The sequence below is a fragment of the Passer montanus genome, unplaced genomic scaffold, assembly GCF_014805655.1.
Source record: "Passer montanus isolate IOZ18808 unplaced genomic scaffold, ASM1480565v1 scaffold39, whole genome shotgun sequence".
Taxonomy (NCBI): domain Eukaryota; kingdom Metazoa; phylum Chordata; class Aves; order Passeriformes; family Passeridae; genus Passer; species Passer montanus.
In genome coordinates this window covers 7,121,412-7,143,297 of record NW_024368707.1, presented here as the reverse complement: position 1 = coordinate 7,143,297, position 21,886 = coordinate 7,121,412, and the positions used below count along the sequence as shown (strand labels likewise).

General features: G+C 39.0%; 1 protein-coding gene across 1 annotated transcript in view; it reads left to right on the top strand.

The window, feature by feature from the left end:
• The window catches only part of KPNA1 (karyopherin subunit alpha 1), a 50,675-nt gene extending 29,655 nt beyond the window's left edge, over window positions 1–21,020 (top strand). The window contains exons 10-14 of the mRNA XM_039718192.1: window positions 715–793; window positions 3,462–3,587; window positions 16,480–16,607; window positions 17,333–17,511; window positions 18,566–21,020. Coding sequence (XP_039574126.1) covers window positions 715–793; window positions 3,462–3,587; window positions 16,480–16,607; window positions 17,333–17,511; window positions 18,566–18,753 — 700 coding nt within the window. The 3' untranslated portion in view covers window positions 18,754–21,020. The remainder of the gene's footprint in view (window positions 1–714; window positions 794–3,461; window positions 3,588–16,479; window positions 16,608–17,332; window positions 17,512–18,565) is intronic.
• Window positions 21,021–21,886: the final 866 nt, after the last annotated feature.

The following is a 21,886-nucleotide window of genomic DNA, read 5'->3' as shown; positions in this document are numbered from 1 at the left end:
GTGGGAGTCGGGGTCACTGAGACTGGCCTTGTTTAGAGCCATTCCTTCAGATCCAAGGTCAGGGCATGGACCATTCAATGGCCTAAGAACAAGGAATAATGGTTTTCAGTGATGTAAATAAAAAGACATTTCAGTGATGTAAATAAAAAGACAATTATGACCTCTAACATTAGAGCAAATGTGTTGCTGGATTAATGAATGGAACATATTGCCTCTAAGGAGCTTTTTATAAAGTTTTGATTTGAGAAAAACATTTCTCACTTCACCTTTCCTATTCCAGTTCTGATTTAACAATGATGATGAAGGGATGAATATGATGATGGAACATGATAAATAGGTTTTGATGGGTTAAACACACAACTTCTATCCCTGTTCTTCTGTCTCATTCTTGGCCTTTGTGCATGCTACATTAAGTGTATTTTATAGTTAATGATAATTACTTTTTCCTCCTGAGAATGCTTAGAAGTACTCTGAAGTACTTTTTTTCTTTTAATGTTTTATTTTCATGCTGCTGAATGACATCTGAAAGTTTAAATATTTAGAAACCCTAGAAAGGTTTGCCATTAGTTTAAAATGAGAGTGTTTATTTAGGTAGTGAAAGTCAGATTTATCAGGGAAGTTTTCCCCTAGCTGATAGATGTTCTTTCCTTGAGAATGTGAAGCTGGAGATGCTTTAGGAAGGTTAGTATTTATATTTTTCTTTGTCAATTTTAGGCACAATGACTACAAAGTTGTATCTCCTGCCTTACGAGCTGTGGGAAACATCGTTACAGGAGATGATATCCAGACCCAGGTATGGATGAACTTTCTCTTGTGTTGTACTGCAGTTCATCTTTCTGCTAATTGTGGTAACCTGTTCACAAGCACCTCCTCTTGTTCCTTTTGAAGTTTGAAAGTGAAGGTTGGTGACACTAATTGCTTCAAAGTGTGGTGGTTTTCCATTTTTCTGTTCAGTCCTGAACTGGTGATGGTTGTTAGGTAGGTGTGTCTGGGACTTCTGGGCAGTTGTGCAATACCCCTCAAGGGTGGGATGTTTTTGGTGTATTTAAAGCAAATCTGTCTCTTAGGCTGAATTTTGTGCTGAGTGATGTACCCTGGTATTGCTGTCAAAGGCCTGTCACATTCAGTGCTGTTGCCAATCTGTGATGCATCTGTCATATATATGATGAAAATACATCATATTTATGATGGAAAACTATGGTTGGTGCCCTGTGTGAGGAGACATGAATCTTGACTCCATGTTTCAGAAGGCTGATTTATTATATGTATTATATTAAAAATTACATACCAAAACTATAGTAAAAGAGTAAAGATTCATCAGAAGGCTAGAAAGAGCAGGAAAAGAATGAATTACAAAAGCTTGTGACTCTCAGAGAGTCCAAGCCAGCTGACTTGATTGGCCATTAATTAGAAACAACCAACATGCCCCAATCACAGATACACATGTTGCATTCCACAGCAGCAGATAGTTAATTGTTTACATTTCTTTCCTGGGTTAATTGTTTACATTTCTGTCCTGAGGCTCCTCAGGAGAAAAATCCTGGCAAAAGGATTTTTCAGAATATATTGTGGCTACAGAAAACAAGTGTCTGCTCCTATTTTGGGTGGTGTGTGGCTGTGTCTGGACACTTTTTTGGAGAAGCATAGGTAGGAGGCAGTGACTCCCACCACTGTATTGGAATTAAACTGGAAGGCAGGAGACCTGGTGCTTCAGAGGCACTAAGTTGTCACTGGGATGCTTCTGTAGTTCTGTGACTCTGAGACCAGAGTTAGAAATGGGTTAGCAGCACCAGGGCACTGTTTCAGTGTCTTATTCCTAGGAGGAAGATAACATGATTTTTTAATTGTTACAATGTATTTTGTGTAGCTGAATTGCAGAGGCATTGTTGTATTCTTCTCAATGGCATTTGTTTCACAGATCAGTCATAAAGAATGATTGAGGTGGGATTTAATAATTCCGTTAAAGATAAAACCACAAGGGATCACTAATTCACATGCAATACAGGTTATTAAATACTGCATAAATCTTAAATTTTTAATTAAAAATCATTTAAACATTTTTGTTGTGCATGATTTTTTCCGAGGAGCATACCATGAGCATTCCTAAAATTCTAGAGAACTAAATAGGTAGCATAGCTTGATAGTCCTGCCCACAGACTGTGCTGTATACTAAAAAAAGTGATACAGGATGCATGTAAAAATCATTAATCAGAAGGAAGAGCCCAGCTTTGAGAGCTGATATATTTCTGAATGTGAATGCAACATACAAGTTTTTCAAGAATTTCTCTGTAAAACCTTGGGGCACAAACTTGCTTTTACTTTTTCTTTCATTTTCAGCTGTTAACAATTGGCAGTGCTTGAACATGGATAAAACCATGAAGTATGCATGAAGAAAAAAAAGAAGTAGTATGCATGAAGAAAAAAAAATTGTCCCAGCAGACACCTGATAAAATACTGAATCATGATCTTTGCTATTTTAGTCTTAGTGGGGAGTATAAAGATTTTAAGACTGTGGGGCGATGCAAACAAGGGAATTAAGTCCTCAGATTCCATGATCAGAAGTCATGACCATGATTCAGTTTGACTGGAGTATTTCTTGTAAAATTCTGTACCACACTGTGCTTTCCAAGGTGCTGCTTTTGCCACATGAAGCAAAACTGCTGTGCTTCTTGGTATACTCTCCCAATTTTTGGCTTCATTGTTAGAAGTTAGAATTGAATTAAAAAAAAAAAAAAAGATTTTTCATTTTTCAGTTTTTGAATCTTGTTATGCCCTTGTAGCAGATCAAAAAGTCCTTCATTATCACGTATGACATAATCAAGAGTGCTGTCTTGTAACATCCAAGTTCCCGGGCGTTTTCCGTTGTACTTCTGTCATTTAGGAAAAAGAAATTTTGTTGCAGTTTTTCTGCACTGTAAAATTGCTGGGTTTTTGCAATTTTTAAAGTAAGAATTGTCCATTTATAATGTCACTGCATACAACACTGGTCACACTCTGCACCACAGTGCCAGCAGATGTAGAAACAGAAGCGGTTGGTGCTTACAATTGTACAAAAATACAGGAAAATACCATAATTTTTTTTTTTGTTATAATGTGCTTAATATCTTCTTGTTTTAACATCACACTGAAATCATTATGAAGGTGTAATCTCTTTCCTGAAAAACTTGGTAGTTTTCCTGCAGACATTTTTCTTAATTCTTGCTGTGGTGTTTTTTGTTTTGTTTTTGTTTTTGTTGGTTTTTTTTGTGCATATATTATTCTTGCTGTGGTGTTTTTTTTGTTTGTTTTGTTTTTGTTGGTTTTTTTGTGCATATAGTGTTTTTGTTTTTAAAAAACAAAACCTCTGTGATCATCTAATAGAGTATGTTTTTTACATTTTCAAGACATTGTACTCCTTGTTCCTGTGGTTCTTCATCCTAAATTTCTTCTATGGTGTGTTTTGTTTTTCCTGTTGTATTCAGGTAATTCTGAATTGTTCAGCTCTGCAGAGTTTGCTGCACTTGCTAAGCAGCCCAAAAGAATCTATCAAAAAGGAAGCATGCTGGACAATATCTAATATAACAGCTGGAAACAAAGCCCAGATCCAGGTAAGCTTTTCAGCTGTGATTACTAATCTTTGTCCTGCAGACTAGAAGGAACACAGGTGATTTTTTGCGTATAAAGTGCATTTTTGTGTGTATGCACTGTCACAGATGTATATATACTATACTTGTATATATACTATACAAGAAGTATAGTACTGTGTGTAATTAGAATATTTCAATGGCCCAGTCATCTCCAAATTAAAATAACTTAATTTTCTAATCCTCTGCACCTTATAAGGGGGCAGACAATCACAGCAGAAAATGCCAAAACATGGCTAAGCTCAAGAAAATTGTCTTCAATAATTCGCTTTGTGCTTTTGAGAGTTGCTAAGATACAGAATTCTCAAGTGTGAAAAGAATAGGCTACAAACTTTGAGAATCAAATAATTTCACATATTTCTTGGTTTCGCCATCAAGTGTATGTAAACTTTGAGAATCAAATAATTTCACATATTTCTTGGTTTCGCCATCAGACACAGACATACACTTGAAAGTACTTTTTATTTCCGTTTTATGTATTTTGTTATAATTCCTTTTATAATTTCCATAAATGGGCCTTGTAATGCCCCATTGTAGGCATGTGTGCTTAGCCAAATCTAAATCTGCTATTTATAAAACTGAACAGTAATGGAGGCTATCTAACACGTTGTTCTGGGATTTGCCCTTTCTGATTACACTAAATGTTGTAAATCCCTTCATATTAAGTGGTAGCACACAGAAGCAAATGAGTCCCATTCTCTTATGTCAGTCATTACAATTAGGCTCCAAAAGATCAAATCGTTGTTCTGAGTCTGGACTGAGTGTCAGCTATCAGGAAGAATTCCCAGGACTTGTCTCCAGGTGGTATAAATGAGAGATGGAATATCTTTTCCTCAAAGAAAAGTCTTTGGCTAGATGAAGAAGAAACAGCTCAATATATTTTTTTTTTCCCTGGATATCGGATTTTGTTCAAGAACAGCTGTACTAGGGAATTTTTTCCTTATTTTCCCTTTCAGGGGTGTGGTTTGGCCTGGTGGGATGTCGGGTGTTCCCCAAAGCTGCTCTGTGACTCTTCTTGTCAGCTCTTCAAGGGAGAGAAAATACAAGGGAAGTTTCATGAGTTGAGGTTAAGGACAGGGAGAGATCTCTCACCAGTTACTGTCATAGACAAATCCAGACTCAACTTGAGAAATTAATAAGATTTATTACCAATCAAAATCAGAGTGGATAGTGAGAAGTAAAACTAATCTTGGCAGCACCATTCCCCCACCCCTCCCTTCTTTCTGGACTTAACTTTATCCCTGATTCTTTTCCTCCTCTCCTTGTCAGTGCAGAATACAATCAGTTCATCACAGGTTGTTTCTGCTGCTGCTTCCTCCTCGGGGAGGAGCTGAAGCTGCTCCAGCATGGGGTTCCTCCCAGGAGAGACAGTCCTTCAGAAACTGGCCACTCCAGCATGGGTTCCCTCTGGGATCACCAGTCCCACCAGCAAACCTGCTCCAGAGTGGGCTTCTCTCTCCAAGGGGCCACAAGTCCTACCAGGACTCTGCTCCAGTGTGGACTTGCCAGGGGTCACAGCCTCCATCAGGCATCCACCTGCTCTGGGATCTTCCATGGGCTGCAGGTGGATCTCTGCTCCCCCGTGGATCTCCACGGGCTGCAGGAGGGTGTCCTGCCCCACCATGGTCTGCACCACGGGGCTGCAGGGGAATCTGTGCTCAGGCACCTGGAGCACCTCCTGCCCTTCCTTCTGCGCTGACCTTGGTGTCTGCAGGGCTGATTCTCTCACGTATTCTCACTCCTCTCTCTGGATGCAATTACTTTTGCCCAATAATTTTTTCCCCTTTTTAAATGAGGTGTCACAGAGCTGCTATTACCATCTCGGGTGGGCTCAGCCTTGGCCAGTTGCAGGTCCATCTTGGAGCCAGCTGGCATTAGCTCCGTCAGGCAGGGGGGAAGCTTCTGGCAGCTTCTCTCAGAGGCTGGTCCTGTAGCTCCCCCCACTGCTGCCAAAACCCAATACAAAGAACATTGCCATGTTCCTTCTCTTTTGCAGAAGTATTGGAAAAAGAGATTGTAGTGAATGATAAAATCATGAAGGCTTAGTTTGGAAGGTACCTTAAAGATCATCTAGTTTCAGCCCCTCTGCCTTGGGCAGGTATGCCGTTCACAGGATCAAGTTGCCCATGACCCTATCCAACCTGGTCCTGAAACAGGGCTTTATCTGATAAATACAAGTGTTTCTGTCGAGGCAGTTAAATAACAAATTTAGTTCTGAGGTTTTGTTTTTCAGTTCTTTTTTCCCTCATTGGGTACATAAAGTATTTTCGGAGATTGCAGAGGGTGCATGAAAGTCTGGCTGGAGACATTTGTTCTTTTAGGAATGGCAATAAATGTCAGAAATAGTAGAATCTCGCAATATTTATCTTACACATTAGTAACCTAGAAGAAACAATGTTTACACAGAAAGTGAACCAAATCTCTTAATATATTGACAAAAGTAGCCAAGATGTACTTGTTGCCTCTGTTTTCCTTGGAAGGCAGCCTGATTGCTGCTTTTACAATGATGACTCTGGATTACTCATTCTGTGTGATCAGAATTGGCATGAAGTGGTTAACCCTCTACACCTACGGGGTGGAGTTACTTCTCTTTTTGCAGACAATTTGCACAAGACTATGAAAAGGCTGCATATTTTTCCTGAGGAATAAGTGTATTATACCCTTTGCAGGTGATGCTTGGAATCTTTTTGGTTTACACTTCCCCTTATAAAGAACATTCAGCTGCTGAAGGAGCAAGCATAAAGCTTTAATGCCTTCAGTGGGAGCTTAATCTCAGAAGGCATAGGAAATAAAGTTAATACCTTTGTGAAAAATACTTCAGTCTTTGCTAAGATACCTGAAATTCCTGAAAATGAGAGTCAGTGATCATCTAACATTCAGAGGTCCTTATGTTAGGAAATGAGTAGGCAAAATCCAAAAACTTAGGTGGAAGGCTCTGTAGGTCCTTCTTGTTTGATGTAAAGATGTGACTAAGATGGAAGTGGGATTGTGAGGAAAGGAACCCCCTACAGTGGTATTTGCTCTGGCTCTCTTGGTCAGGATTTTGTTTTTACCACTGGAGGTCGTGTTTTTTTTCAGATACAGAGAATGATATCTAACCGTGGCAGAGCTCCAAGAATTTTGATTCTGCTTTTATTGTGGTTTATGTGTTAATCTGTGGATTAGCTGAATTTCTAACAAAAAGTGCTGTGTAAAATCAGCAACTGTACCACTGTTTTTTTTTCCCATGTCAGCAATTGTAATTGCTGTGCAAGTAGCAATGCCCAGAAGTTAGTTACTGCTGCTTGTACCAAGGTAAAAATGTTTTTGACTTTGTATTTCTTGTGTTTCTTATTCTTCTTCTTTCTTTGCTCTTTATCTCTTCAACACCCACCTTGGAAATACAGTATTTTATCTCCAGAAGGGCATTTCTGCTTTTTTTCTGGAAAGTCTAGTAGTATTTTCTGAGGAACAGTACAATCAAATATATTGTCTTAAGTTTGTGTTTTTTCACAACTCTATTGGAGGGTTGCTTCAGGATGTGTAATTGTATAGGGATGTTCCAAACTTAAGAAGAGCTTTAAAAAGCCAGATACCTATACAAGTCATTCCATAAAGACATATCAGAAGTGACAATGGAAAATAGTTTGTTGTTAGAGCATTTTTTTCAAAGCTTTTTCATATTCTTGATCTACTGAAGATACAGTTATGAAGAGTCCTAGAGGTAACTTGAATTCTAGTGCACCAGAAGCTATTACAGTAGTGTAATCACTTCTGTAACTTCTTTGTAAGTATTCACTGTACCACATTGTCCTGTTTTCAAGTGAAGGAGTAGATGCCTGTCCTTGTTTGCACAGTACTCTTGCACCTGGTATTCACTACTCAGGCACAAGTGAGGCTTTAGCTGAAGAGTCCTATCTGTATCCCTGGTAATCCTTGGTCTTCTAAACTATTATCAAGTCTTTATTTGAAAGTGAGTGAGGTGAGGATAAAATAACCTCTCCTTTGTTAAATCAGAATTTGCCTAACCTACCTGAACAAAATCATTAGTCTATGCCTGTGTGTGTTTAGCAGTTTTTAACTGTTTTGGGGTATTTTATCACAGATCAGATGCCTTTCTATTGAGAACAGATTAGAATTGCATGGTGACTTGAGAAGGTGAGGTCAGAAGGGAGAGGGAAATTAATGCTATGAGTCATTAGTATTACATCTTAATTTCTAGCAGTGACTCTTTCAAAAGTGCAAAAAAAGCCCTTTAACTCTCCATAGAAGAATACTTGTGATTATGTGCTTAGAAGCTCTCTTTCTCAGGAGTCTGGTATCAAGAAGAAAACAGTGTCAAACAAATCACCAGAATGCATGTGGATTTAAAAGAATCCAGCTTAAAAGCAACTGCCTTAGGATATGTCACAGACAAGGTTGGGAGTGTGTTGATGCGTTATGCAAGTCCAGGGAAAAAGAATGTAAGAAGCATCTTCTCAAAGGTGAAAGCTGTATTTCATTTAAGAGTCCCTTGGGCCCCATTCACAGTAATTGATCTGTCTTCAAACTCCAAGCACACACTTGCTTTGTAGTGAAAAAATGACTGCCCTAAGTGCATACCCTATACTGACAGTTACAAAAATTAAATTAAAAGCCATATTCTGATTTTGAGTGGTGAATATAACTATCCTGGTAATGATGACATGCTGCAAGTTGTGTCCATCATGAGGCCTTGATTTTTGGAACTGCAGAAAATGGCTCATTAGAGAAAGTTGTGAAGTAAAGCACACTGGAGAATGCTAACAACATGCTTGATTGAAGAGCTCAAAGTCAGTGTTTATTGGAAGTAAAATTGGCAATTGCAACTGTGATTGCAATGATTACCTTGTGTTGAAAGGAAAGTACCATCACAGATGTGTAAAAAGTTCCAGAAAGACCCTTGATTCTTTAGTTTCTAGTTTCAACCTAGAGAATGTTGTGTGAGATAGAAGGTGTGATGAAGCCTCTTTTCAGCTCCAGAGGTGATGAATCTGAATTTCTTAGAAAATGCCTTTGAGGTATTAGTTCAGACAACTCCTATTTAATGGCAAAATCATTGGAAACATTTGAGCTGAAAAGCATTTTAAAAAAAAGGATTTCTAAAGTTAAAAAATGCTGTTTGGTAAAATGTTTCTTGAAGATGGTCATATGCTAAAATGGATAATAAAAGTGTAGTCTGTTTTTAATTGCTGTGATGATAAAGGATAATTCCCTTCTGGGATGAATACTTGATTCGAATAAGTTCATGGGTGAACCTGTTTCATCTGTGAGTTGAGGTAGGTTTTTTTTTTTTTCTTTCTCTACACGAATTTCACATTGTGATGAATTAAAACATTACTTCTTGAGATCTGGTCTTCCTTACAGAAGGAATTCTAAGATACTAGATGCCGATCTAAATTAAATTATTTACATTGTGATGAATTAAAACATTACTTCTTGAGAACTGGTCTTCCTTACAGAAGGAATTCTTAAGATACTAGATGTAGCTCTAAATTAAATTATTAATTCTGCTTTCTTCCCAGTCCCTCTAAATTACTCAGTAGTTGCTACTAGAGGTCATAAACTGGAGCAGATCCAGTGATCCATCCAGTGATGTTTACTGGATTTTGAACATGCACAATCTTTAGCCAGAAATCAGACACAAATGATTTTAGCACACAGTAATTTTTTTCACGTCTGCCTGGCATAGTAACCCACACTTTTGCAAGTTACCAGCTGATCTAGCTAGTGGATTGTTGCTTCAGAACAGTTGGGATGTTAAAGTTCTATGGAACTTTGAGTAGTGCTCAAGTCATAATCTAGCAATCCCTTCTGCACACCACGAAGACGTTAAAATATTTTGATGAATCTAATAGGTATTTTACATAACCAGTATTAACAGACAGAACTATATTTAGTGTTGTCTAAGATTGCATTGGGTTACACTCCCTCCATCCACCCACTGTAAAGTATAGAAATATAAAGTCAGAGGGAAGGACTTTTATATTCATCTCCACTTTCATACTGCCTACAATGCTGTTTGGTAGCACACTCCAAAGGCTTTCACTGCCATTTCTAAAAGATAAAGGCAGCAGCCTATCACTGTTAGATTTGCACTACAACACAAAAAGTAAACTCTTTCTAGTATTAAGGCAATGTAAATTAACATGCATGAAATGTGTGAAAGTGCGTGCTGAACTTTCTTTGGTGGCTCTTACTAAAGCACAGGAGGTGTGGGGTTTTTTCCCCACCAAAGGTGGAAGTGAAAGCCTTTCAGAGTGTGTTATCAACAGTGCCTAGGCAACAGAAAAATGTGGTGGAATGCAGCAGTCTTTCCCCTCTTTATTTCTGTGCTTTCAAGGTTTGGGGTGGATGTGTATATCCTGATGCAGTCATGATTGTCACTAAGTGTAGTTTTTGTTTGTTAATTTCCTAGTTTGTATACAGCTTTGCTGTACTTCAGTGGATAGCTTCCCCAGTCAGGGAGAAGGGGAACTACATCTTCCTGGGAGTCAGAAGGAGAACTGCACAACTGAAGCTTAATCCTGACTGTCGACCCTTCTGAAGGGTATGAAAGGCTATCACATACCTCAGAAAATGTTCTGTGTCTTAACTTCGCAACCCGTTGAAAAGCTATGGAGGGCAGTACATCAGACACAATCTTCCATGTCTGACAGTGAAGACATCATAGGAGTTCTCTGCTCTTGACAGGTTAAGAAACTTCTCACTTCTTTTCTAACATACCTTAAATTTTCACAAGAACATCTGGAAGTCTGGGTATGGTTAGGCATGGTAGCCACAGGATCTGTGCCATGTTTTTCCTCCTCTAGAGTCTCTTAACCTTGCAGAAGAGTGAAATGGGCAAATGTAGCAAATGATGTATTACGTGTCAGTTTTAAAAACTCTGGAATGAAATGCATTTTTACAAAATGTGGTGAAAGTTACAAGCTCAGATTTTCAGAGGCTCTTCTCCAAAAGGACCACTGGGGACCACTCCAAAAGCAGTGCTGAGGACATGGAAAAGAAGTTACATGATTCACACAGAGCTGTGGTTTATACAGGCATCAAGTTACCTTAAATCTAAAGTGTGTTTAGTTTGTCATAGTTTGCAAGTAACCTAAGAATCTTAACATGCTGTTTGTGGTAGTAGAACTTCAAAAAGTGTATTCATTAAGAGCAAAATATGTTGTTGCTGACAAGGTCTTATTAGTTTGCAGACTAGTGAAAGCCAAAGATTAATCTCTTTCAGGTTTGACTTTGTGTTTAAGTACAAAATCTGCTTTCAGGCTTCTGTATACCTTATACCACACTGAGGGTAGCAGAGCTAGAATACCTTCAATTTAAGAAAGGTATTCTTAACCTTTAATAACCCCTTAAATGGAGTTCTTTATTCTATCTGAAAACCACAGCAATCAGTGGTGTGTTACTGCCTTTGGGAGGCTGTTTGGTCTGTTTGGTTTTTTCTTCCTTTGTTGTTGTTGTGTGGTTTTTTTTTTTTTTTTTTGTTTTTTTTTTTTTTTTTTTTTTTGTTTTTTTGTTTTTTTTTTTTTTTTTTAAGGATTGACTGATCCTGAAAGCAGGAGAGAGCTCAACAAGGTGCTGCTCATTTTTTTTTTTTGGGGTTTTTTTTTTTTTTTTTTTTTTTTTTTTTTTTTTTAGGATTGACTGATCCTAAAAGCAGGAGAGAGCTCAACAAGGTGCTGCTCATTATATATTGTAGGTGCTTCCTGATGGCAATAACAGCCTTGTGTAAACTGACTGGAAGTTTGCTTCATACACAGTTTGGATGATAGGCTTAGATGTCTGTGTCAACAACATAAAGGTTCATTAGAGCTGAGATCTGAAGTGCTTCCTCTCTGACTCTAGGAAGGCAGTGTTCTTTGTTCCCATGCCATAGTGTGAAATAGTTGCAGCTTACAAATATTTGCTAAGTGATTTATGAAGCAGTTGTAAATTGAATAAATAAACAAGGTAACTGGAAAAGAAGTCACTGAGAAGCTTCTATGAACTAAAATTTCCAGCCAGGAGGGGTGATCATAGCAGTAGGGCTGTGTTGGCAGCTGCCAATTATAGGGTGACGGTAATTTTGATTTGTTAAAGGTAATGTGAGAGGTTGCAGGAGCAGGAAAGAAAATCACAGTCTAAGACTTGTTTGCTTTCACATTTATGTGATGAATGATATGTGGTGCCAGCACGTGCACACTAAATGTGTGTGTGTGTTTGCATATCACAAGTGATTTAGGTGTGGAAACCCAAAGGGGGAGAAGCAGATTCTCACAGGGCTCAAAATATAAATTTAATATACTTTGGCTGAAGACCTCCCTAACAATGACTGCAACCTATTTAGATTAAACATCCATGCTGGTGTAATGAAAAATTCATTAGTGTAACCTAGCTTCACTCTTTAAGAATCCAATACTGTGAAGTGAAGAAACTTGATTAAAATAAGACAGGTACAGTGTTTCCAAGAGACAGGCAACCCTCCTAGAGGACTACACCACTGGGATACCAGCTATTAAAAAACCACTCCAAACCAAAACAACATACACAACCCAACGAAACATAGAAAAGTTGACACTTTAGAAGTGAGAGTCACATTTGATGAAGTACTGAGCATTAGAAATTAAGTTTGAAAGTTTGTGTTTCAATTAAAATTCAATTTCAGTTAAAATTCAGTTTGGGTTTTCTGAAAGACTTGTAATTGCAACTCCAGATGGGGTTCAGTTCCAACAAATACCAATGGATGCAGCTGGGCAAAAACTTCAGTGTTAGTTTAATGTATTAAAGGATGGGCTTTGGATTGCCTATTGTGCAAAAAAGAGATTTCTAATGCATTTTGTAGATAGCACATCTGTGCCTAGTAGTGGCAGCCTAAAACCCTTTTTATTTCTTTCATGTTTTTAAAATTCTTGTTGAACTGAAATCCTCAACTCTGTTCCTTTGGTTGGAAAACTATACTTATCTTGAGCATTTTCTATGCACTACATTTCTTTAGTCTTAAACACACTTCCATATCAGGCTCAGACATTATAGGAATGCTATAAAAAAGTAAAGTAATTTGAATTAAGCCAATCTAAGTCGTTAGAAATTTTAAGTGCCTCATCCTGCTACAGTTCTTTAGGCTTTGCTCTGCCTGAGGCTTGCTTTTCTTAAAAAAGCAAGAAACCAAAAAACAACAACAACAAAAAAACCCCTCACTAAATCAAATTCTGTTTTAGCATTTACTGTTTTATCACTTAAAAGAAGTTTATCTGAAAGGGAAACATGACCTGTTTCCGCAGTAACTGTTGTTCCCACATAAAATGTCATAGAGATGGGAATCCTTAGGCATTCTAAGTGTGCTTTCAAGAGTTACTGCTGTGGGCAGACTACAAGTCATCGGGTGTAAACATAGATGATGCCTGGCAATTACTCTGTATTGATACTTTATTGTTTCCTCCCTTGCTGACCTTAACTAGACTTTTAAAATCCAGTGAAGTTATTAAGGTTAAAGCAGACCATTTTCTCACCTAGTTCATGTGTTGTTTTTTTTTTTCACCTGAGCTCTCAGAGTTTCAACTGTTTGAGAGGGTGCTAGTGGAAAAGTGTTGTGGTGTTACAGAGAGAGAGTTGAGAACCTTTCACTAACACTCAAGCTAGGGTGAGATGGCAACACTTATGTTGCCTGTCAGGCAGCAGAAAACATAAAAGTATGCTGGTAATCATCTGGTAATCATCTCTCTTGAGTCAGTCTCTTTGAGAGAAGTGCCTTATAGAGAGGCTGTGATTCATTGTGGTGCTTTAACTTGTTCTCCTTAGTTGAAGACAGCCAATTTCCTTGTAGAGCAGAAACGAAGCAAGGTCCCCATAGCCTTTTATGCAATAGAAATAGAAGTAAGAGCACTCAGCCAAGAGATGTGAGGTCTGGATTCAGTTCTTTCTGAGAAGGTTCAAGTGTGTATTTCTCTACTCTTAAGAAGAGTAATTTTACCCACTGAACTGAAGCGTCCAAGCACTGAAGCAGAGTTCAAAGTTGATTGAGTCTGAAGAAAAACAGTAACAATCTTTTGTGTTTCTCCCATTTAATTGCTCTCCTGTTGCTAGGTCTCTTTATTCTGAAATTGTCTTACTGTTTACAAATTTTAAGTTGAAACATTTTAAGGTAACTTTTTTTTTTGGCAGTAAGAAGACTCAATCTTAGTTACTGCCTGTCAGATAAGGTGTGCTGATGTAGTTGCACACTATCATGTAACATACTCTGATTTTAGTACTTGTTATAGAAGTTGGTTTTGAGAAGATGCTTTCTAAGGAAATTAATCTCCTGTATAAGGATTGTTTTGGGGAAAGGATTTAAGAGTGATAATGAGATTTTTTTTTGGCTTGTTTTTTGCCACAATAGTAAAATCCTAATGCCCTCAAATATCCCTATCCTAGATATATCAAGATCTTTCAATAGGCAGTGCTTGACATCCTGAAACACATTGTTCTTCTTAGGGCTTCTGTCTCAACAACACCCTTGTATAGAATTCTCTGGACTCATATAAAGGAAAGTATAGACTGAGAAGTTCCCTTTCTCCTCTCCATCTGATGAGAACTGAAGTTCACTGGTGAAAACATTTATGCTCTCCAGGTGCATGGTCACAGTTATCTCAAGTACCAGTGTTAGTTCTCTGCTCAGCTGCTGTCCATGGCTGCATCAGGAGCTCTTTTAACTCCCCATGCTTGGGTTCTACTCGCTGGCTGGTTCAGCTTGATTCTCACAAACAGATGAACATGTTTGTCTTGGGCTTGCAGACCCATTGAATATCAGCACAAACCCTCTGTCCATGCCTGGATCCTGGACCAGTTGCTGCCCAGTCAGTTTGCATCAATCTAAGTACACTGTGGTCTTCCATCCCCACCACTGCTTTTGGTGATAACATAAATTCCCCCACCACACCTGGCAGGTGCCCAGGCAAATGGGTTCTGTGACCTGCAGCTCCTTTGCAGCTGAGATGCTGGGATGTTCATTGGACTTTGCTCCAGTCCCTCTAGTAGCTGGCATCCAGGCACGTGGGCCCTATGGGCTGTGATCCTGCCCCAGTGGTTGATGCTGAGACTTCACCTGCTCCAGTTGCAGGTGACCCTTTCATCCAAGACTTGACACCAGTTGCTGACCCCAAATTCATGTTTTATGGGACCTGATTTCATGGCCTGTTTTGTTGCTGAGACACCCCCACCCACTGTAGTTGCTGGCCCCACAGACACAAGGGGTTCTCCTGAGGTCTGGTCCAATTCCTGGCCCAAAGTGAGTTGTGCTCAGTTGCTAGCACTTAATCTTTACAGTACTCAGGTGGCACAGAGAGTGGTTATGTGGTAAAATAGTTAAGAAAAGATTTGTTATTAAGTTTTGCACAGTTGCACTTGTCCCTGTCATCAGCTACAAAGTCCAGCCTGGCTCTCTGCCTGTACTTTCTTAATGACCTATTGATTAGTGACTGGAACCTTTTCTTCTTTGTGATTGTTTCCTTATCCCTTGTCTATCGGGTTTGTGTCACTGTGTGTCTTATTTATTACTTCCCTGTTATTTGTATCTGCCTTTGAGCTGGAAAGGTCCTTGATCTGATAACCTTAATAAAGCAGATGCTCTCATGTTCCAAATACCCTACAGTGATAATTTCACAAACTAATTGGGGTTTTTTTGCAGTAAAATATGTGAGGGGGTAAAATGCATCTCTTTGTAAGATACTTTGTTTTATCTTTTTCGATTTTTTAAAATAGCTGGCTCCTGTTTATGACCTATCACTTTCAGTAGTCATGTTCTAAAATTTCAGTTAAGGATAGTTTCTGAAATATTCTTGGCAATGCACAAATGTAGTACAACATGGCATGGTGGAAGTAATAGGTTCCTTGAGGACCCCTGATATCAGAAGTGTGAATTCTTTGGCAAAGGAGACAGTGTTCATGGGCTTGTTAGTACAACTGAGAGGCTGTATGGATTTACAAAGCAGAGGCAGTGTGGTGCCCAGACAAACAGGAAGGATAAAAGAAATATCAAACACTTGTTTTATTTTTACTGGGTTAGCCATTCACAGTATGAATTGACTGTAGCTTTTTGTTGTATGTAATCTGTTTTCTTCTGCAGAGCTCTGTGCAAAGCATCTTTTTGGCTTTCTTTGGATTTCCCTTTGTTACTTTTCTAATGATTTATGCTTGTCAAGTGGTAGATTAAAAAAAGTCATTCTGGGAACTTGCTTGTTTGAATGATCCTTATCAAAAGTGTTTCAAATCCTTGTCATAGGTGTGTAACAAAACTGGTTTAATTTTGGTCTTATTGCAAAAGGCTGTTTTCAGAAGGAGTTGCCACAAACTTAAAGTTTCTGCCCAAATGCTCATTTGGCTTCTATCACTTAGTTGAGCTAAGCAGAGAACTCTACTGCCAAACCATCAGTGCTTTGACTTTTCTTTAGGTGATTGCTTGTTTTGAGCAGTTCTTACATGAACAATTTTGTTCTGTTGTCTCACCCACTGGAAATGTATTATGGCACACAGGCCTATGAAGTTTAGGGGATCTTAATGACTTAATGGTTTACTGAATTAATAGCTGAGAGGTTTGCCACCTGGAAAAATAAGGGAAGTATTGCATTTTTGTGCCGTCAGGCTATGATTAAGTAACTCATTAGATATGGCAGTCACTTGAGTCTGAATGTGTTTTGAATTCATTTAGAGTAAGAACAGACCACAGGAATAACTAAGGTTTTGAATGTAAAGCTGAAAACTGATTTATCAGTTTTGGTGTTTGATAAAGTGACATTTCATTGTTTAATGCGTTATACTGGGCATGGACATTAACTAACTCAGGACAAAGAAATTATTTCTAATTTGTATTTTGACCCTGCCATGTCATTTGTTTTTGCAGACAGTCATAGATGCCCATATCTTCCCAGCTCTCATAAATATTTTGCAAACGGCCGAGTTTCGGACAAGGAAGGAAGCTGCTTGGGCAATCACAAATGCCACATCGGGAGGCTCTGCCGAACAGATCAAGTACGAAATGGTTTAAATCTTTCCATGAAATAGGCTGAGTTAGCGTTTGTGCGAGAAAACAAACTATCAGCCTGGAAAATGAAAAAGCTTTCACTGTGCTTTCAGTGCTGAATCCAGACACACCATATTCCTGTTATGAATTTCATTCCTTCAGGGAGAAATCGTGAAAGTATTTCAGTTGTAATACTTATTTACATAATTGAACCATTTGTATGTGAAAGAAACTAAATGCAGCTTTTAAACTAACTTCTGAGGGGTGTAGAGTATAACAGAGTGCAGTAACAGTCCGGAGAGGAATAGCTCAGCCCCTTGGACAATGGCATCATGTGCATTGTTTCTTCTGTTTAGCTTATACCAGTACATTATGCTTATATGCAGTTTTGTATTAAAAAAAGACTTCACAAGCATATTAAATTAATATAATTGCTCTTTATAGAAAATATTTATAAGTTACCATTATAGAAATATGGTTTATGGTGCAAAAAATAAAGTATTATTTCATAGCTATATGGAGAGAGTGAGACAGAGAAAGGATTTTAAAGTTATTTTCATTATTTCAGCAAAATTGACTAGATAGAAATGGATGTATTTAATTTCTCTAATTGTTCCAGTCAAGTTGATACTTTATCTGATTGTTTTGTTTGACGTTCATACTAAGTACTTTAATGGCTACGCCAATTACAATTTTGCAGACAATTTACTGGGTTCCATATGATATTTTTCAGGTATTTAGTAGAACTGGGATGCATCAAACCACTCTGTGACCTCCTTACAGTAATGGACTCCAAGATTGTGCAAGTAGCTCTGAATGGGCTGGAGAACATCCTGAGGCTTGGAGAGCAGGAATCCAAACGCAGCGGCAGTGGCATTAATCCTTACTGCGCTCTTATTGAAGAAGCATATGGTATGAGCAAAACACCTGGGGAATTCAGGGCATACTGAAATGGTCACAAACTCACTGGAGTCTCAGCAGGCCCTCTTCTGTTAGTTCCCATATCACTGTTTTTGAAAATTACCTGTTCTTTGATAAGTCTCCAGAGTACTCAGTCTCCTACATTATCTTTTCTGTGTATAGATTGGAGACAGAATATGCAGATCTTCTTTTCTTGATCCATACAAAGCAAAATGTGTTAACAAGAAAACCACTGCAATTCCCAGCAGTAGAGATTTACTAGAATGGCTAACATTGGATTTCATTATAGCATCATTCCTTGCTGTATTGTTTTTCTTTGTGTCTGACTTCAAGGCTTGAGTTTGCCCATGTGCTTTAATGCCTGTCCAAAAACTGGTTGCCTGAGTTTAACTGCATTGTATACATATATATTATGCAGGTTAGGAAATGGAGTCTCCATCCTTGGAAGTTTGGAATACTTGTCCAGACACATCAGATCTTATCTGGTGTTGGTTAGTACTGCTGGGATGGGCTGCAGTTTGGACTAGATGATTATCAGAAGTCTATTTCAGCTTACACGTAGGAGATTCTGTAGTCACAGTCTTCATAAAGAAAGCACTGTGAACATGCTTTTGGGAAACATGGTCCTAAAAGTCTCTTCAGAAAAAGTCTTTGAGTTTGAGGCCTTGTTCGTTACTCATTCAAGCTTGTTGGTTTAATTTTTAAGTGAAAGGGTAAAGGCAGAGAGAAGGTACGAAACACATGTCACAGTTACAGAGACCTCTGTAGTTCAAACTGGCTTTCCTTGGTTCTGGAGAGTACAAGTTGGATGCAGGTCTGCATAGAGGAGCCTGTTCTTTCTGAAGGTGGGAGAGAATAATAGAACAGACTGAAAATTATTGATTATCATATCCTTTGTCTGAGCTGTAACTTTTATGTACTACAGGTCTGCATAGAGGAGCCTGTTCTTTCTGAAGGTGGGAGAGAATAATGGAACAGACTGAAAATTATTGTGGTCATATCCTTTGACAGAGCTGTAACTTTTATGTACTGCTTTTCTCTGCAGGCCTGGACAAGATTGAATTCCTGCAGAGCCATGAGAATCAAGAGATTTATCAGAAGGCCTTTGATCTGATTGAGCACTACTTTGGAACAGAGGATGAAGACAGCAGCATTGCCCCACAAGTGGATATCAACCAGCAACAATACATCTTCCAGCAGTGTGAGGCTCCCATGGAAGGCTTCCAGCTTTGAGGTGCCCCTGTGCTGTGTGCTCCTCTACCTAGCCAATCCTGTTGTCGAGCCACAAGCCACCTGTGGAGTGATTCTCTCAATGTTTTCCATAACCCTGTTTGCGCTCATTCGCTTGCCTTGTGCACATGCTCTTACATACGTCTGGAAAACTTTTGGCTCTCCGTGGCAGGATGCCCCCTCCTTGGCAGGGGGTCACCAGAATTGCCCTTCTCCTCTAGATTCTGAATCTCTCCACTGTCATCTTTGTGGAGTTGAGGCACCTTTCTATACTTTGAGATATTCCCTGTTCCTATTACAGGAAAGTAATCCCTCCTCCACTTGGCCCCCCCACTCCTGGCATCCAAGAGAAGGCTGCCTTTCTCTTGTGTTTGCTGCAGAGTGTGCCTGCAGTCCAGGGAGACATTCAGCCTTTCTGAGAACGTAGCTGAATTAATTCCTCATGTTCTCCCCTGGATGCCTCTTTGGATGGCTGCGAGAGATGCGTTAAACCTTCACACGCGTTCTATCTACCTTGCTGTATGTGCCAGCTGGGGTTATTGGCATGAGGAACATGTTACAAACAATGGAGTAAGTTCTCTGTCCCCTGCAACAACAGGCTGCAATGGACATGTTTTGTGGTTCTTAGGAATACTGAACACATCTGGCCCCATCCCGTCTCAACACTGAGCTCCCAAGTTGGATTGCAGACCACTGTGGAGATTTGTATACCTTTTCAGTTTGTCCTCTCCATCCACAAAAAAAGAACCTGTGAGTAGGTCACTCTTAACACCTCCCCAGAAATGACTTTCCAAAACAGCTTCTAGAATGGAGAAACTGCCCGCACTTCTGCTTTCCAGCACAGTATGATCCAGCTGGGCCTTCCTTAAAGATCAAGCCCTTTCTGGCTCCATGCTCTGGAGTCTGGTCCCTGGTATTCTAGTTATGGCTGAAAAGTTCCTGTCTGCCTCTTTACATTTTTACACAGCGTGACTTGAACAGATTTGTCTTCTGAAAAGTTAACTTCTGAATACAGAATTCTTAATTTGTAAAACTTGGCACAAGGAGCGTTAGATCTCCGTTTCATTTTCACGAGACAAGAGCTTCCTCTCCAGCTCACCTGATGGAATATAGTCCTCCTGGTCAAGGCCCTTATTTAACTAAAATGACACTACATTCGCAGGATAGTACTATTACATCTGGATCCACCTGGCCTTCTCATTTCACTTTTCCTTTTTGCTGTTGATGAGACTTCAGGTGAATTAGCATGGAACTCATGGTTCCTCCAGGTGACATCTGTAAGGCATCGTTGACTGCATGGCAGCTGCTGTGTGCAGCTGGAGACTGCCCTTCTGCTAGCAGCATGTTCTTGGCTCTGCAACCTGCTTGGATCACAGACCTCTGATGCAAAGGCCAGCCACTCCTGAGTTCAGCTGACACTGGCACCAAACTTCACACAACTGGGGAGATGCTGCCTGATTGAAAGTGGCAGTTCCATTTCAGAGAATGCAATGGTTCCCTAGGCCATTCCCCCCTGCATCAGGCTATGTTCTTTCAAGCCATTTTGGATGCTTGGAACACACATTTGTCCAGTGTAAACATTTCAAAATCGCCACTGGCAACTGCAGCGTCTCGTACCTGTGGTAAATGTTTGTGGCAGAACTGTCTTCAAGATCTTCATGCCTCCTCTCAGTGATAAGCCACTGCAAAAGCAAAACCAGCCCATTGGATACAGAGTTATAAAAACACATCAGTCACTTGTCATACTGCTGAAAGAAGCTAGGCAAAGGCCTGAACATCAGCTCTGTGTGACCATTATTTAAATAAAGTCTTCTGTCTCTGCTTCAGGATGGAGACTCTGACCTGTGTGGCCACTGCAGAAGCCACCTGCTGCCTCCCTAGCTAAGCCAGTTGGCCTCCACTTTCCCTCTCCCAGTTATTTTCTCTAGTGCTGCTTTGTGCTGAAGGAACATTTAGTTTACTGCACTTGATCTGTAAATGGACTTCAATTCTTTGTAATTTTAGGGGGTTAAATTTGGTGGTTAATTTAAAAAAGCAAAAAAACCCCTCAATGTTGCCTTTACATCACATATAAATAACTGTGTTTCTCTTTTCTTGAAGGGTGATAGAAGCACTGATTAGTAGCAAAATCTTGTTTTAGCTTTTGGATTTTTTTGTGCTGGATTTTTTTACGTGTAAATTTCCAATAACATGTCATTTCTATAAGATTTGTTTAAAACCATGTACCTCTTATTGGATGGTATAAAAATGCTACATATTTTGTAAACAAATCTGAGCAAAGTGTGTGTGCATATATTCTGTATATTCATATATGTATATTCTGTGTATATATACACTAGCGTGTATATATACATATATACACACACACATATATATACACACACACGCATAAAGTGTGTGTATATATATATATACACACACACATATATATACACACACGCATAAAGTGTGTGTGTATATATATATATACATACCTATATATCTATATATATTAGTGTTTCCTCTTCCAGGCTAGTGAAAACAATGTGGTGCATTGGCGTTTCCCTCCCCTGCCCCCCAAGAAAGTAATGACAATTGCCTCTAAATGAGTGAATTAAAAAAAGAGTCCATTTAAGCTGACTGGTGTGCCTTCCTGTGTAAGGAGCCTGGCCAGTATTTGTTACTTTTGCCGTGGATATGTGAATTCAGAGCAGATAAGTATAAATCTTTAAATTTGGTATGTTTATTTGAAGTGACAGGCCTGGTTGACGCAGGTAATATTGTTGTCCTAAATACTTAGACTGTGTAAGGCATTTGACTGGTACTAGATAATATTTTGAGTGAAAACCACACCAATACAAGAATCAACATGGCACACATTAAATGGATTAAAATGTGGCTAACTCATAGGTCTCAATGTAATTTTAAATGGTGCTTAATTGAGTGTATTTCCATCAGGATCTTCCAGCAACCAGTTCTTGGCGTTGCTTTACTTAGCCTTATTAATAGGTTGAAAAGAAACAAAATCTACTTCTAACAAAGGCTGCACATTAAATGGGTACAGAAGGGAGATCAGACTTGTGCTTTTTTACAAAAGGAAAAGCTCACTGCTACAGACTGACCAGAATTACTTGGTAAGCCAAAGGCAACTAAACTA